Raw genomic sequence first — 19,399 nt, forward strand, 5'->3', positions numbered from 1 at the left:
CTAGAATACCAAATTGCAAAATTTTGTAGCACTTTCAACTACTAAAGCAAAATATGTTGCTTGTACACTGTTGCTTGTACAAAGACTAGTGAGGAGACAATTTGGTGACAAAGGTTTATGGAGGAAATGGACAAGACACAAGAGAATAGTTGGTTTTACAGTGACAATCAGGGATTCACCTTGCAAAGAACTCAACCCTTCATTCTAAGGCCAAACACGTAGTAGAATATGTTGCTGCTACATAGACTAGTGAGGAGACAAATTGGTAACAAAGGTTTATGGAGGAAATGGACAAGACACAAGAGAATAGTTGGTTTTACAGTGACATTAAGAGATTCACCTTGCAAAGAACTCAACCCTTCATTCTAAGGCCAAACAAATACAACTTCGGTATCATTTCATAATCTCAATTTTTGAGGATGAACAATTGAAGTTGGAGAAGATGCATAATAGCAAGAATCTTTTATATATGTTGACCAAGGCAGTTACATTAGAGAAACTTCCTACTTAGTTTCCATTAGTCTTCAAGCTTGATCGTAGTGGAAATGAGAATTGGTCAAGTATAGGTGTGTTTATCCAGTAGGAGTTTCAGGGACAGCAATACTGCTGCAGGACCAATCTCTAAGTGGGAGATTGTTTGGTGCGGAGCTTGAATAGTCTCTAAGTGGGAGATTGTTGATTTGTGACGACTAACCATGTAAGTACTGTACACTTGTTGGGTGGAGGTGTCGACTCTAAAGGCTGTTGTAATGTCAGCATAGATAATTTTTCTCGTATGAGTAAAAGAATACAAGATTATGAGAATACAAGTACAAGTTTACAAGTATGAGGATAAGATGACGAGGAATTCTTTTAGGGTTAGGGTTAATTTTGTCAACCAACAATTGTAAACTGCCTAAAAGGGGCAAAATAAATAAGCATTTGCATGACAAGGAAGTGTGCTAGAATGTAATTTACTCTTCATTGGATAATAAAATTAGTGGACGGTTGTTTCTCTGGTGGATGAAGCCCATATTAGGTGAACCATGCTAAATTGTGTTATTTCTTTTTCCATCTTTTATATTTGTGCATTATCTTAATATTCTTCATTGCTTATATCTGCCTAAACCTTAACAAACTGTATGGCGGTCCTAAAACCAAATGGAGCACATTTATGCTCTTCTCCATTTGTGAATGAGATTTTTCTTCCCTTCAGAAAATAAGCATAGTTTTACCGCTAAACAATTGTTAAATTGACTACATGACTAATCATTCTTTTTGACTAAGAGAGGGATAAGTTTTTTATTCAAACAAAAAAATAAATACAAAGCTGGCCTCCTGTTGGAGAATGGGCACGATAGAACCTTATCTATTAAGCTATCCAATATATGTGACAAATCTTGAGCTAATTGTCCCCTATCCACAATATTCCCATTTTGCCAAGCAATCTACCACACCATTCAACTTCCTAGGAATGTGTTTGAAAGTAATAGTTTCCAAGGAACTACACAATCAAAATATTTGTTTAATAACCAAAGCTATGTGCCAACTAAGATCATCCAACCACTACCCATTCAACAAAGTCACCTCCATCTGAGAATCAAATTCACAAATAATCCATGCCCACCCAAGAACAAGAATGCCTTCTATTGTGACCTTTCTGCACCATTCCTCCATTACAAATGGGGACCCCCTCTTTTTGCTCATAGTTGTTAGGTATCGATAGTCGAAGTGATAATTTAGAGATCAAAAGAGTTGAATAGTCAGTTTTTTGGGTTGCGAATACAAGTTAGGATGTTTAGATCAATGTTCTTCTAAATCAAGTTGCAATGGGTTGAGATTAAAATAAGTACATTATTGTTTTGGCTACTCAGATTGTCCAAAATATATTAAATGTGCAAGGGCTTTAAAATGCTTATGAAATTGATTTTCCATACTTAAAATGTGAAAATCCTAATAAATTCAAATTTTCTTCATAAAAATGCATAAGATTTGGATGGAAATAAAAGTTTAACCACTTAAAATGATGAAAATCCGAATGGAAATAGAATTTCCCCACTTGCAAGATTGATAATTTGGATGGAAATAGAACCTTCCCTCTTAAAATGATAAAAATCCGCATGGAGGTAGAATTTTCCCACTTCAAAAGATATTAGCGATGAGAAAAATCAAAGAGTTGTAGCAAAGTGAAGAGTCTAGATGCAGATCAGTTTCCCCCCTGGATTTAGAAATTATTAAGGCAACTACTTTGTCCATATGGATGCGGATTTTTTCCTGACCCAATGGAGATGATTTTTCCTTTCAAACACTTGGAAAACTTTTAAGCTTCAAAGTCAAGAAATTGTAGATGAACGTAGAATTTCTCTTTTCTAGATGGAGGTTGATTTTCCCCAAGCAGGTTATTAAGGATAGATGAAAAATGCTAAGTACTGGAACTTTTACTATCCAAATGGGGATTGAATTTCCCCTTTGTGGGTAAATCAAGGTAAAAAAATTCAAGTGTGGAATTATAATAATCCTTATAGGGATCAATTTTTCCTTATGGACAAGGATTTCAATTGAAATGTAATCCTGATGAATATTAAATTTCCCCTTTTGGTGATGGTAACTTTCAGCAACTTGATTATAATCCTTATAGAAGATTTCCCTAGTGACGTAAATTGAAAATTAATAAATTGAAAATTAATAAATAAAAAGAGAATATATTAAATGCTGGTTGTATGAGTTTTAGTGAGAGGTATTTTAATCCCACATTGGTCGAATGGGTTAAATTCCAACTAAAATTTTCTTAAAAAGGGCATGCAACAACAATATAGAAATGCAAAGGATTGACTATTGGTGGTCAAAGGTGGTGAACAAAGCCTAGAAGCTGGAAAAGAAATCGCCCGAGGATAAGAAAACTGAAAACCAAGCCAAGGAGTTTGATGTAGCCTGAATTTTAGTCTCTATTTTTGATCACCAAGAGTGAGCAAAGATGGAAAGTTAGTATGAACATCAGAAATATAGCAGTGCGATATTGTACCATTGAAAATAATATGCAAGATGGGGAATCAAGAAAAAAAGAAAACTTTTATATGGAAGAAAGCAATGGTAATCATAAAGCAAATCAAGGATTAGAAACAACACCATTACGGAGGCTCAAATTGATATTATTCTTGAAGATAGTCACATAGTTCTATAGGAGGTGTGTTAAATACAGCTACTTCTGAGCTCTCATCATCATCCCTGATAATAGAAAAGAAGGCATGTGTGATCCTAATGTACCCTCATCATCTAAAACACATTTGCAATCTTTAGAAAGAATGAGTCAGAATCCTTTTTGTACTATTGGCGGTGCCTTGAAGACTGCAAAGAGAGGATAAAAGTATCAGATACTACATCACAAGATCCCAATAGAGCTGAAGCTTTTGAGAAATGGGAGGAATTGGATGTCGACAAGGGAGAAGTGTTTCACTCTGTGTATGATAAGAGTCATGCCCAAACACTAAGTGTTGCTACTGCTGATCAACTTGATCAGAACCTATATGAACAATTCCATTATAGATGGAGAATCCACGCTTTTTAACTAAGACTGAAGAAATAGAAGCGACATGATCCTGTCTTAAAGCAGAATCTCAACAACATCAACAAGCAGCGAAGACAAACAAATTCAGAAATGATGGAGTTGTTACGATAAAACTATACTTATATACAGTGATTATTTGCAAATCCAAGAAGACAAAATCATATGAAGCAAGTTCCGTTAAAACATTGAATGATTGTATCAACATGGAGTGACCCTTTGTTGATGGATGACTCAGGCCTTTCAGAAGTTTTATGTTGTATACAGATAGAGCAGCGTTCAGGCATTTTAGACAGATATGTATCTACCGTAGGTGTTAAGAGACACGTCAGCATATTGGAGGGACCTGAGACAATAATCCAGATCAGCACATGCTTCGAAATTGGAATGGTAAGAGCCTTTCAAATGTATGCAGGAAGGAAGCGGAATACAGAAAAGTCAATTCAAATGCTATCACTTAAGGGTTGCTTTTAACTCTCCAGCGATTAACATCAACAAGGGAATAAACAATAGAGATGATGTCCACATCAACCATGAGAAGAAAACCATGCTGTCGGGAGTTGAACAAGATCTTTTCCTAGACAACGACAAAGATTGTAAGTCTGGATAATATCATACTTTTGCTGGAAATAAAGATCCCAAGGTAGAAAATGGAGTCATTCGCTATATATTCCATGATTGATATATAGAGTGATACCAAAAAGGGGTAATTAAAAATGTAGAGTATGAATCACGATGGATGAAAGATAATAATTATCGGTTTAAGCGGTAATTATAAATCTGATAAGGTTACCTACTACAAGCATTTTAATTAAGAATAATGTTTGGGGTGAATATAATTAAGAGTGTATAATTTTGAAGGAGTATGACTTTAATTTGAAAAGTCATATCTTATAAAGGATAATATATAATTAAGTGTTACTCAGTTTGAAAACAGGACATGAAAGTAAGAAGTAATACATTACGTCCAGATTTTTGTAAGGAGGAATAAGGAGTATAAGACATGAATTTTTAATGTAAAATTATATATTATATTTTAATGGCAAATAAAAACCTTTTTCGTTTTTTGTTTATCTAAAATGCAAAGAGATTAAAATTACAATTTGGATTCATCCTTCATGATCAATAAGAGGATTATTGAATGATTCTACCAAAGCTTTTTCATTGGGTATTTTCCACATTTTGTGTTCAACAAATAGGGATGGTGTGAGCTATACATACGTTTCCTTGTCTCTGGCTAATCAGACTTCCCACCTAAGAAGTTCAATTCCTTGTGGCTAGCATAGAATTGCATATTGAATTTATCTCTTGCAGAACATAGGAGTAATTGATTAATTGATTATATTTTAAAATAAATATTGTCTCATAAAGTTGTACGTAATAATCCTTGTTGTAGTTGACTCTGTTGCCCAGATAAGCAGAGGCATTGGCCTTTTAAATCATTGAAATTTTAGTTATTGGATTTATAATTGAAGTTGGAAATCTATGAACTTCCTTCTTGCAAGCACTGAATTAATTATTGATAAACATTATACAAAACATTTAATCATTTCAAACATTCATATAACTTTATGTTGAGCAAGTTTTAAAGATTTTGCCAACTTATAACTCTCAAAGCTTAAATTCGCTATAGAAAAGCCTTTGGATCTACCAATCAAGATTTAAGGTGAAGGTATACCTGCCTAGGTGTAACGAAGCCTAAAGTATAGTGGAATCAAAGTCATTCCCGTTCGTTGGCTAGAACTGATTGGGTTATCCTATCGGAGAATTGGCAAAACTCCTGGATCTGGAATATGTGGTTTTGGCAACCAACAAATTAGCGATTTTTGTAGGGGAGAGTTTCTCACAATAAGTATTGTGAAGTTACCCGAAGTTCAGATTTCGTAGACTATAATTAGAAAGTAGTTCTATCTATCTATTTGGAAGTGTACTCTGCTGGAAGTGGGAACCCGAGAGATCAACAAATACATATATTCCTCATAAAAGGTGGCTACTCTATTTAATAAAGATTTCAGTTGGTAGCTTTGCTGAGGGAGAAGACTCAAAAGGAAATGATTTGATTACCTAATAGGAAATAAAAGAGAAGAATATGTATTATGAACAAGAAGGGGATCAATGTTACACCATGGAGGAAGCACACATAACCCCTTAGATGCATTTTTCAATTTGGAAAGATATGAAGGTGAGTCTACAACACATTTGTTCATAAGGATGGTGAATATTTTTCAGGAAGTACCTTTAGACGTCATGGCCCTACGCAAGGATTTCATAAGAAAATTTTGTGAGTTGGGAATCTCACCAGATGACATTGATGTAAAGCTTCTTTTTTAGATATAAGAAGAAGATAATGAAGATAGAGAAGAGGAGGCTTATGATCGGAGTGAACAAAGCCTTGTGCTTGATGTCAATCTCAGTGATGACGAAGAAGATCCAAATTACATGTCTTCTTTGAATGCCATTTTGAACTTAAAAAACCAAGAAGAGGAATCTGCAATACAATTCTTCATGAGGATGTTTAAGGCCTATCAAGAAATTCCTTTAGAATGTTGACCTCCACTCTTTGATCCTTTCAATAGAATGCGTTAATTATGTGATCATCAATTCCTTATTTTTCTCAAACATATAGATGAAGAACTGGCTCTAGAGGAGAATGATTGCAGGACTGAAGTAATATATGAGTCAAGTGAGGTTTCACATTGGAGAAGACTTATTTGGACAGTCTGAGGAAAAACCTATCCATAATGATACTTGTATGACATCATATATCAATGAATGTGGAAATGAGGAAGAGGATTCTCTCAGTGTGGAAGAGATTTCAACCTTGTTAGACATAGAATAGCACAAACATGTTGAGAAGAATGGTCAAATTTTTTCTCAATTCACCATGGTGAACAAGTTGATGGATCAGCACATATCCATGGGGTACTAGATGAAGGAGAAAAAATAGAAATGGTGGAGATGAAATAGAACAACATACAACATATGATCTAGAAGAAGTTTAAGAGGAAGCAAATAAAGATATGTCTGAGTTCTCTGTGTTCTTGATTCCACTGTTTGAAGAGGATTGTCTATGCAATCAAGTCCATCAGCATTAGGATGAAGAGAGTAGACCTAATGATATTTTTGAAGTTGATGAGACTCATGCTATGTATTTAGAAGATGAGACTTTTCTCAGTTCATCCTATGAATAGGAGTTGTATCAAACATGTGGAGATGAGATTAAATCAGACAAGCACAATGAGGAGAATGTGTTGAAGAATAGTTCTGAAAATTTTCCTAGTGTCATATTTGATGGAATTCTTGATGAGAGAGGAGTAACATTTCCTGAATATGAGCTATCTTTGAAACCATCTTGTAAGGAGAAACAACATCTTGAGTATAGGGCAAATTATGTGGAAGAAGGCACCCAAGCAAAAGATCTTAATCTAGCTACTTGTAGGGCTGCTCAAATGCATAGGGATCTTCTATTTAGCAAGGACTACAATGTACCTGATGATTTCTTAAAGGAAAGACAAAGGTTAGACAACAAAGACCACATTAATCAAATGGAACCAATAAATATTCTCTATGAGATAGTGCATTTAATACATTTTTGAAACATGGGCTGCAGACTGAAGTGATGAAGGAAAAGTATACCATGATTAGAAGGAAGATGTTGCATGATCAAAACCGGGTGTTTGATAGAGGAAATAATTAGTGTTCACTTTTGGCGGCTCCCGTGGCCACCCAATTTCACTTTGCATAAGCTTATGAATGATTTGCTTCTCGAGAGATAACTAGAATCTCATTATGCCATCTAGGAGCATATGTCCCCAATAAGAGCCATTGGTGGAGCCCAAATTTTAGTCTCCATTTTTTATCACAAAGAGTGAGCAAAGATGGAAAGTAAGTACGAACATCAGAAATATAGCAGCAATATTGTATCATTGAAAATAATATGCAAGATGGGGAGTCAAAAAAAAAGAAGACTCTTATATGGAAGAAAGCAATGGAAACCATATAGCAAATCAAGGATTAGAAACAACACTATTACAGAGGCTTAAAATGCTATTATTCTTGAAGATAGTCACATAACTCTATAGGAAGTTTGTTAAATACAACTACTTTTGAGCTGTCATTATCTACTCCTAAATACAACTACTTTTGAGCTCTCATCATAAATATAGTCACATGTTTTGTATAATGTTCATATACCTCTAGACTCACCTTACTAAAAAGACGGTCTCCCTCAGCTATCTTCTTTGATGCTTCTTTCCATTCATCCTCAATCTCAAAGAACATTTTCAAACATTTCTCACTCCAATTCCAATGACTCAGAACCATTCATCAGATTTATCTAATTTTGCACCCTCATATAGTTTTAGAAGCTTTTGGAAGCTCCACTTCTTTATTGCCTGGTTCGATTTCATTATGTCCCAATCATGGGCCTGATCCACAATGTTGTTCTGTCCTTCCACCAAGTCTCCATCACAAAAATCCCCTAAAGCCTCATTTTTCTTTTGGAGGGCTTGGATCAATGTTTCATTTATATCCATACACTTGAACAAGTGTTTCATTCTCATGGCAGTGAATGCCTTGCCACCTTCCCATGCTGGCTGCCCAAGATCATTCTCTTCAACTCTATAGTCCTTGGGCATGAGGTCAACAATGTTTTCTTGTGGAGAAGAAATGGCTATTTGTGCCTTTTAGCTTCTCGATCGATCCTGTTTCACATATGACATAAAGGTGTTTCTGTTTTAGCCAAGGCAAGTGGAAGGATGGTCCAACTGAGAGCATGTCGACACCCTCAACTGTGGTATATGTTCTCTACCTCGATTAAATTTTCTTGGATAACTAGTTTGGTTTATTGGAGTGAGACGATGACTCTGGGAGGACCTCTGCTTGTCCATTGGCAGAGAGAGCCTCATTCTTCCCAGCTTCATCTTTTCTCCTTCTTCCTCTGCTTCCTTCTCTTCCATACTTACTTCAGTATGTTCTTGCTGTTTTGGGAGAAGAGTCCTTTGTGGGTACCTGTGGCTTTTGAACCTCTAAAGGCATTTGTTGTTGCTCCTTAGTGGTTGTATCCTTTTCCATTTCTACTTCTACCTCTAAATCTGGGGAAGGAGGAATAGTTTCTTCTGCTTGTTGAGGAGGAGGTGGAATGATTACCTCTTAGTAGGCGACACTTCTAGTATACTCTTGCCTCATAGGCTCCTCCAATGCTTCCATTCTAATTTCTCCTTCCTTAAACACCTCATCCCCACCTGACTCTATATATGTTTCTGCAATGAGTATCTCCATAGGAAGGTCTTTTGTTCGCTTGCCCTCGTCTTAGGGGTGAATTCAAAATCCTGGACGCCAAATTCATCCAAGCCCCATTACTGTCCTAGGTCCCTCTTGATTAGTAGATTCATCGATCTGTATGGGGTTGTCCTTAATCTTGGGAGGCATCTGAATCTGACTCTTTCTTCTTCGTTCCTTCACAAAAGCCATGCTCTGTTGAGTTCATCTCGTTAGAGGAACTTCTTCTTCCTATTCATCCTCTTCTTCTACAATGGGCCTCATGTAGGGAGAAGGTGTAGCACTACCCTTCTTTCTTTGATACAATTTCCCCTTCTTTTCCTGACTACAACTGTATTACAATAGTAGGAGTCCTCTTCTTTTTGGTTGCAAGTTTGGAGTCACTTCTTTTGCCTTAGGTTGTTCCTCTTGAATATATGCTTTCCTTTTCTTCCCTTTGCTTGAGCCTTCTCCCTGTCTCCACTCATATGCAATAGATCTATTGTGCCGATAGACTGTATTAGGATATAATGGTACAGCTAGACTCCATGTGGGAATGGTCACCTTCTTACCTTTGTTCTTATCTAACTTGGTGGAAGCTACCATAGGCCTCTGTAGGACTATATCCATTTTGAAAGGTTTGGTGATCTAGTTCCACATAATTGTCTGATATGCCTAGCCCAATGCTCTAAATCATCATTTTCTTTCTTGGCTACTTTGGCATTAGTGATCAATTGTTCGAATATCTCATCCTTATTATATATTGGGTCAAGGACATCCAGGGTATCCTTCTTCCATGCCTTTTGCAAGATCTTGATGTCAAATGCACACTCTACCAAATGCAGGTTCATTCTACAATAATCTCGAATTTTAACCTCAGTCATCCACATAGTTGATCCCATGGTCCTCTAGCTGAGGCTCATGGAAGAAGCTCTTTCACATTACATTCTTGAAATGACCCACTAGATGGTCAGATAGTTGGGAAATCTTCCAATAGGTACCCCCAATCCCAATGGGGAGTCCTTATTGCCTTCATATCAATGATTGTGCAGGCCCCCAATGTGATAGGAAGATCCTAGCAATGTCTGTGTTTACCGTTGATCTCTTTATAGTCACTTTCTATTTGCCTCTGGATCCCCAAAAGGATCAATTTTTCTAAGGGATATCTTAGCAACTTCTTGGGATGAATGACGAAGCCATAGACTCGAATATATTGTTTTGAACTGTATGCAGTATGCACCAAGTTGTGTAACCTTGGCAACAACTTCCTTCGATAGTCTCTTAGCATAGTCATCTTCAATGTGATGGATGGCGACAAAAAACAAAAGCATCATTGATGATGTAGAGTTCAGGACTGTCTTCCTTCAACTTCTTCTTGACCTACTGAGGAGATACCTTGTGAGACCAGTCCTTTCCTTCTTTCAAGGATCCTCTCTAAACCAAACTTGGGTATTCCGCCTTAGCAACTAGCAAGTAGACCACATAAGAGGTCATATAAAACTTATGGTCTTGTTTATTGAGATAAACTGTTGATCCAAGGAGTCACTAATAATGGCGACCGAGTCAATCCTATTCTTTCGACTCTTGATCTTCTCAATGCAATGTACAATCCACGACTCTAGATAGCTAGATGAAGGTTATCCCTTAACCTTGCTCAGAAGAACAATATGATTATGCAATCATGTACCCCCTACTCATATCCACCTTTTGCGGCTTGGTCCAAGGAATAGGTGTAATCAAATAGTTGTCTTGTACCAATTGTTTAGCCAAATTCTTATTCTTCGAGCTCCACCTGCTTGTACTCTCCAAAGAGATGTTGTAAAATGTAATTGAGGGTGGGATGTAAAACACCTATTCAATAATATTGGGCTGAATGCCTATAACTACATCACCACCTACATTATTTACCATTGTTTCCTGTGAGACAATGTTGAGCCAGAATCATGGTAAGATCAGACGACTGAATGAATGTTGAATGGGAGAAGGCATGCACCAGGGCGACCAACGCCATGGAAGTAATCATATCAGATCTCTCATTGGGTTTGTTGCATAGACTCAGGAAGTGGATCCAATCAATGTTTCCCAACTCTGTATTAGTGATTTCAGTATGCTTGTCCACAAACTTGGACAATGGTGGGTTCCCTATTTCGTAATCTGCAAGAAATGATGATCATTAACAAAAATAATGAATTGTTAAGACAAGCTAGAAATGCAAAAATGGCTCTAAAGGACTAAGATGCACTTGGCGACTAGATTGGGAAACTGAGTCAAACACCAGACCTTTGGAGTTACAGAGATAGAGCAGATGATCAGAGTTTGCAAGTCCGAGGTCTTGAATGCCTTCGTGGAAATGCAATATGGCAGAGTTGCAAACTTTCGTAGCTCTAAAAAGTCCACAAGAGTAGGGTGTTAGGTGAATTTGGAAAGCATTTGCAGAAGTCAAGTTTGAAGATGAAAGGATTGGGGTTCATGGAACATTGGAGATTGGATGCTCTACAACTCCTATTCTATGATTGGTAGTTGATTTGGGAGATGATAGGAAACAACCTAGTCTTAACACATAGGAAATTGATGATGAGATCATTTCATCCTTGAACGAATTTAATGAGGATGAGAAACTAGATGATGGCATGGATTAGTCCCGAGTTCTTGATTGTCTTAAGGAAAGTACGAAGAAGAGAAGTGTGGAGGAAGTACTTCGAACGGATTTCATTATAACATTCTTGAACAAGATTGGTAAGGTTAAGGAACCTAAGAAACTAAATAAAATCCATAATATTGGTAGAGAGGCATCTGTATCTCACACTTTGCATAAGGCTGTTGCAGTTGGTTACAATACTATAGATGAGGTTGCTCCAAATGACTACCACATCACCTCATTTGACACTGGGCAAACTACTAAGAAGCAAGAATTTTAGGAATTAATGGGTACTACAGATGCAATTGCAGAAAGGATGGATAAGATGAAAAAGATGATGAGCTAAAGTTGGAAAATACAATGTTGAAGGAATACATAAATAGGCATATGAATCCAGCAAGACATGAGAATGCAACACTTGTTCCTTGTGTGCCTACTTCTCAGCAATCACATGGCATTTATGATGCAATAAGAATACTTATCGAGAGGTACTGGAATGAGCAAGTGATATCAAGAAATAGTCAGATAATTTTCTTCCTAGGATGGTTCAAGCATATGAGAAGACCACAATTTTGATGGATAAGGTCTAGAGATTGGAGGACACATGGAAGGAATTCCAATTAATTGAAGACAAGACAATTCTTAGTATTAAGGCATTGAAGAGTGTCACTGCATTATCTCTAGTTCAAGGAGGTGTAATGGTTAGAGGAAGTGCATATGACTTTGGTCATTGGAATCTATCACTAGCCATGAGGAAGTCTACGTTTGAGCATGCACAGGCTGATTGTCTTGCTGTTGAGGATCAGCATGCATAGGCTGATTATCTTGTTATTGGAGATCCTTCCTGGAGATACATTTGAAAGTCCCTGTTACAATCAAGGAATTCCTTGATCTTGACATTGATGCTTCCATTGAGTTGGATTTGGAGAAGTTGAAAGAGAAAATAGAATCACTTTACTTCAGGAACATAGACTCTATTGAGAAGAGTCATTGAATAGATTTCTTTCCCCTATGATTTTTATAAGTGAACTATAGAGGCATACTTCAGATTGGGGAAACATATTGGATACCTGTATGGAGATGCTAGAGGTCATTGAGTTAGCCTTCCTAGCATTTGCATGGATGAGCTTAGTGCCATTATGAAGATGGTATGCATCTCTTGGATGATGAGTTGTACAATTACTAGGCATCTTCGTTTCCTCTTATTGGTCTTCAAGGAATTGCATTTTCTCATTGGCTATTTGTGGTTGCTCTAATTGAGGTTTGTGATGGAGTAATCTAGTTCATTGATTTTATTTAAACTTTGGTCATTTGTTGTAATTAGGGCTCGTATATAAACCCCACTTCTCTTACTTGTAAGAGAGATTGTTGGGGAATTCTTACTGATGTACAACCAAATTTGATCTCCTATTCATTGTTGTGTTTTGTATGATAAATAATTGTGATATTTTTTGGAGTATTGTATGGTGATCTACATTCCTCACTTAGAATAGATTTGATTTCAAGTATTTAGCTAGAATTTTCTTTGAGTAATTTAGTGGGATAAGAGTAATTGTGAATGAATTTGTGCTTGCTTCAATCATAGATCAAACCACCAACTTCTTACTGATTGTAAGTCTTACCTTGTGTGGTCCAGTGACTACTTAACTTCAATCCTTACTTTCTCTTTGATTTGTATTTATAAGATGAGATTCATGAAATGGTTTTGTTTTGAACATCATTTGAATGCATGTTAGAAGATTGCACTAGGTGAGTGGAGACGATGACAAGATTGCATTTGGTAAAGTCCAAGGATTCTCACTCTTTCTTGCATCGTTAAGTAGAAATATAAGTAATGTATATTCGTAGGTTTAGTTTCATTGAATTCTGTATGTTGGATGTTGGAATATGTTTTTATTGGACATTGTGAAACCATATCATTCAAAGTCATAATTCTAGCGAACTAACATAAGTCCCTTTGTGATGCTAGCCTATGACATTATTATCACTGAGCTAGTATCCACCATTAAGAAGAAACATTGTAGTCACCTTTACGATCTTCCATTGCAGTCTTTAACACAAGTGTCTTTATTCAAGAGAGGATTCAATATTTGATGTTTCATCTTGGCACATTGATTATTCTATCCTAATTGTTGTAAGGGTATAAAACTCATATCAACACGTTCCATAGCATACAAGATGGCAAGAGCCTCCATGAAATTATTTGTATGAAAACCCTTATAAACAGGAAAAATAAATGGAACATCACTAGAGCGATCATGACCAACACCACCGATGCCACTGTGATTAGGATGCCCCCATGATTAACCATCAATGCTAATTTTCAAAACTCCATTGTGGGGAGGGCTCCACCGACCCTGTCGATTGATCTTTTGCAAAGGATGTCTACATCTATTTCTTAACATGATCATCACACAGCAGAACACCATCTGAACACTCATTTCCATACCTCTATCATATTCCACACATTAGGTAACACTCTGCTCACATTACGTTGACGTCAACACACACAACAGGTTGACATCAATGGCAATACTCAATCCATATTGCTTACAATCTTCTGCTTTGTCATTGATGGTAACACCAACAATAAACACAATTGAGAACATCCTCTTACTGATCTCATCTCTCATCATCTCCAACCAGTTTGACATCAATGACAACATAATGCAAACTGCCAACAGTAATCTGGTTGAAGCATAATGTGTGGTGAGCTCCTCCCGGAACATAGCTGTTGTGACAATGCTTCTCTTGTCTTTCTTTTCTTTTTTGCATAACTCAAATAAAATGCTCTGATTCCAACTACAAGAATACTCTTGCAACCTTTTGTTGACATGGAACATGCTGAAGAACAAACTGCTCCATTTGGCAGAGCCAATTGGTGGATCCTTGTCATTGAACTTTGGCATATCCATCTTTGGTGTGAAGTTCATTAACAAAGTTCTTTTTTTGGGGAGGGGGCTGATGATCCATCTCTAGATCTAAGATAATCCTAAAATCTGATTGTACCTTTGAAGACACATCTTCCTAAATTTTATATTGAAATCGACTTGCTTAGAGTCCATAAGACTCAAAAGAATCAGATATTTTTATTAATTTCTAGATCTATTCATTTTTACTGAACCCTTTTCTGTCCTCCCTTAATGAGGAAATATCCTCCTTAAGAGATTCCACAACTATGGAATCCTTTTCATCCAGTAGATCAACCTTGTGAGAAGATTTTCCAAGTGTGACAGAATTCCTTCATCTCATGTCGAAACCCTTGCCATGGTGTGCCCAAATAATTGTGCAAGAAATTATGCAAAAAATCCTAGTAATTTGTTTCTTTTATTATAAATTACCAAGGCTTAGAACTCACTTCTCAGTAAAGATCTTTAAGAAATTTGCTGATTTGCAGCCTTGTGCAAAAATTTGGGGGAAACCTTAATTTAACAATAGCTCCTTCAATTCTTGTCCAAATTACCTCAAATATGAACATTTAGCAACTTCAATATGTTCTTGACCAACCCTGCAAAAGTTCGAACTTTTTTTTTGCTCGTTTGTAGCCTTGGGAGCAAGTTGGTGGAAACTCTAATTTTACAATTAGTCCTTTAAATCTACCCCAAATGATTCTAACTCTGGACTGCTAGCTTCAGCATATCCTTGATAAACCATTGAAAAAGACCTTATTTTGTTAAATTGAGAAAAACACATCCTTAACAACTTGACCTGCCAACTTCAATAAAATAGCTCAAAATTATGTTTTTGTACCACTTGTAATGAATTAACTTGTGCAAGAGAAAAATAAAATAGAAAATATGCTGCAATTACCTAATATTATCTGAGAATAATAAGCCACTTCAAAAAGGCAGACCTCCAAGACTTCCAACAAAGAACACAATTTGCAATATGATAACCATAAACTGACCACTAGCTTCTATATATACCTTATGCTTTGGATGTCACCTAGGCCAACTCAACTACCTATATAAAATTATTTTAGGAGTTTTTCTAACTACAAGCAGATTATTTATATCCTTATGCACAGTATAGGATTAGGGACACAGTACTTTACATATATCATAAAATCTCTTATACATCGTAGCAGATAGATGCTATACAACACCATAAATGCTCTTACACATCTTCCATGATGTTAAATATTCTTTAGATGTGTCATAATACAAATTACACACCGTAGAATGCTAATTCAAGTGGTATGGCTTTTCTCATGAGGTTACATAAGCAATACAAGATAAATAAAATTCGAGCATTAGGATTTGCAAAGCTTATAGCACCTAATTCCACAGTCATTATAAACAAAATTTCTGCACCTAGGGAAAATGCTTTTCTTGACATCGATTCTGAGAAGTTTCAATTGCTTTGAAGTGCTCCAACTTATAAATTGAGCCTTTTCTGTACTTAGCAATGTATTTAAATTATGGTGTTATAAGGAAACAGCAACGTTTGTGCAGAAAATTGAAAAATGTTTGTGACATCACAATAAGAATCTAACTTCCCAATAAATGACAGCTTTCATATAAAAATTGTTTGATTAGTTTGGTAATGTGCATCCAACCCGTAACTCCTGTTTGAGTAGGTTGATAATGTATATCAGAGCCTCACCTTTCCCCTGTTCTGAAGATTGTAAAATATGTTGCAGAGGTTTTAGAAAAAAATAATTTGATTCCTTCCATAGCCAAGTGAAAGGAAGACATTATTTCTATGAAAATAAAGCTTGCCAAGACTTAGAACATGTAATCTCACTCCTTTCGTAGCTCCATGAAGATATTATTTCTCTGAACATATGGTACAGTAACACCAACGAAAGATCGCATGATATTTTAAATGGGCCAACTTGTGTTTTGCTAGAATTCAAAATCTGGTACTTGGCATGACCTTTAAATAATACATATCTATTTCAAATTGCTAGCATCATTTTAGTTGTATGTGGAATACCTATTGCAAGCATATCTTATAATTTGAATCCATACTGTGTTATCAAGTAATTATATAGCTGCAAATAGTGCTTATTTTTATTCTAATGCATGTACCCATCTTAGTCCATAATTTACAGACTCTTATCGTATAGAGAGGTCTCAAAAGCTCTTCTCTGCCACAGCCTTAAGATAGAAAATAAACTATACATTTCTTTTCAGTGAAGCGAGCTAATTAGAAGTATCATCTTTTTTGGTTGGTATTTGGTTTTCTATTTGTATCAACACAGAAGAGACCAATTTGATCATGTACTTTTCTTTGAGCTGTTTTTCATTAAAATAACAAAATCCTCTTTTCATGTGAATGCATGTCCATTTTACGGTCAACTCTCATCTTGGTTGATTATTATTTATTTTTAATTTTTTAGTGATACAAGAACAGAAACAGTGGTCATCTTATGGTTGATTATTTACTCGCACTTCTGTCTTTCTATTCAAATCTAGCAATAGTTTCATTTGTGAAAAAAACATTTTAGTACGTAATGATCAACTGATCATTCTCATCAAATTTATTTTAGTGAGCTTTTTTGTCTGCATAGAACAAAGGCGTTTACATGAACAATGTTTGCTTTGGTGATCTAAATAGGTGCAACAGTCTCAGAAATACAGGGATTGTTGCAAGCAAGACTAGATGCAATGGAGTCAAGAAGCACAGAGAAGAGGTTGGAGAGTGTCATGAAATTGGTGAAAGAAAGCAAAGCATTAATTGCTGCCAAACTCGCCATTCAGTCTTTAAAACTCTAGGCCCTGCCTACTGTTGTACTCAGCTTTTGAAAAATTAAAAGTGATTATGGAATTGTCTCTTTGTACAAAAGATATATAATAGCTTTGATCTTTATGTAAAAGGTTTTCTAATGGAAATTATCGTTGGCCTGGAGGACCTGACAAAATGTACCATTCAAACATATATTCTAGTCCGTCTTTAATTTCATTGAGCAATAAATCATATATGTTGAGATTGTTATTATTGACACCGTTCTTGCTCTGCATGTCCTGCAACTCTTAAGAAGTATCTGGTTTTAAAGTTGCAGCCTTGAAACTATTTGATGTTACAATCTTTTTCTTCCATCTTTCTGATTATGGCGTGCCTTTAAGGTTGTAAACATTAGAACTAGCATTTGCACCTTTAAAGGGTGCAAGGGTTACGCCGATATATATATATATATATATAATGTCATTTTGTGACTATGTTGAAAGTTTGGTCATAATGTTTATTCTCCCCACTCTCAATTTATCGAATTTTAGTAATGATTTGGAGAGTATGGAAATTAGGGTTCAATATACATTAAACACTTCTCCTATCATTATTCTCTCACTACCTCTTTATATATATATATATATATATATATATATGATGTCATTTTGTGGCTATGTTGAAAGTTTGGTCATAATGTTTATTCCCTCCCACTCTCAATTTATCAAATTTTAGTAATGATTTGGAGAGTATGGAAATTAGGGTTCAATATACATTAAACACTTCTATCATCATTCTCTCACTGCCTCTTTATCTTATGCTTTGTTCTTCACCAGTATCTTTACCATCCACCTCTCCTCCCTCTACACCTCTCATTTTTTTCTGCTCCCCTCTCTCCCCAAACTCTAGATCTTATATTTCTTGGACTTAAAAAAATTTCAATAATCACTAGGCTCTCTTCCCCCTTCTTGGCCTTAAACAATCCCCACTTCTAGTAAAGGCTATATATAATTCTATTAATAGATAATACACAAAGGGAGGGAGGGTGGCTGATTTAAGGAAATTAAATAAATACATTTAGTTTGTAGCTACAAAAGTAGAATTTGATTATAATATAATCTTTGTGTTAATGGATCATGAGTTTTTTTTTTTTAAAAATCAAATTGTGAAGCAAATCCAAATTATTGATTACAAATCATCTATTGATTGCAATGAGTTATTTGTCTATCATTGTTTTTTAAATATACAAAATAATTCGATCTAATATATTGCTTTTTAAAAAATAAAATGATTTACTTCAAAAAATGTCAATGAGTGTTATATAAATATAAATTTACTAAACCAGTTTCTAAGGGAATGTATTTTAGCCCTTGGGCTGTTCTTTCCCTCTCCATAGAATTCCCTCTCTATACTATTAAAACATGAATTTACTATTGCAGAAATATAATTATTTTATAAACAAGAAATCATTCTATATTTATGAAATTAAAAGCACATAATTATATAGAAATAATTTTTATTAAATTTTCTCTTTTTTCATATATATATATATAACTTTTATTATTAAAACAAAAATCACATACTATTACACAAATAATTTTGTTATTACTTCTTAGCTCTTTTATGGGAATAAATAGTTTTTCTAATATGACTATTTCATTATAACTTCTCACCACATCTCTTTTATTTAAACACAACACAAAATAGAAAGAAACCTAAATTAAAGAAAAAGATAGCTAAATTAATATAGAGATTCCTATAGAAAGATAAATGGAAATTTGCAAAAATTATTTATTTATTTAATATAATGTCCATATTTTATACCAAATCATAATTCTTTTCAAACAAGTTATCTTTTGACAATAATTTAGAGTAAATGTAGAATTGACCAGCTTAAAATGATAGGTGACAAAATTAATTTTACAATTGTATTTTTGGTTCATTTAATAGATTGAAGCTTAGCTTACACATTTACAGAGGATAAGATACATTACTATTACAACTACCATTCTAGTTTTCTTTCCTTTTTTTTTGCTAAAATTTAAATTAGGTGAAGTATCTACTGGTATACGGTAGTGAGCTCCAAGATATTACTATGCATACAAGCTAATTCTAATAAGGTTTGAAATCATAGCAGGTGAATATAAAAATCATTTAATGGCCGTCAATATATTGTTAAAGTTATAATTATTTGAATTTATTTCTTTATGTACAACTTTGGATTAAAAGTGCCACCGAGATACTTTAAGGATATTGATAGCTCTTAGCTAGGAGATCTATAAGGATAACCA

General features: G+C 35.1%; 1 protein-coding gene across 3 annotated transcripts in view; it reads left to right on the forward strand.

Moving 5' to 3' along the window:
• The window catches only part of LOC149570242 (ATP-dependent protease La (LON) domain protein), a 67,801-nt gene extending 50,416 nt beyond the window's left edge, over window positions 1-17,385 (forward strand). For 2 of the 3 annotated variants that reach the window (XM_089822880.1, XM_089822879.1), the window contains one exon: window positions 17,001-17,385. In XM_089822880.1, coding sequence (XP_089679006.1) covers window positions 17,001-17,158 — 158 coding nt within the window. In that variant the 3' untranslated portion in view covers window positions 17,159-17,385. The remainder of the gene's footprint in view (window positions 1-17,000) is intronic. The other variant, XM_089822881.1, reaches the window with a different exon arrangement.
• The last annotated feature ends 2,014 nt before the right edge of the window (window positions 17,386-19,399 follow it).

This window comes from Cupressus sempervirens, chromosome 3, assembly GCF_028749045.1.
Source record: "Cupressus sempervirens isolate cs-2001-9-10 chromosome 3, ASM2874904v1, whole genome shotgun sequence".
NCBI classification, from domain to species: Eukaryota; Viridiplantae; Streptophyta; class Pinopsida; order Cupressales; family Cupressaceae; genus Cupressus; species Cupressus sempervirens.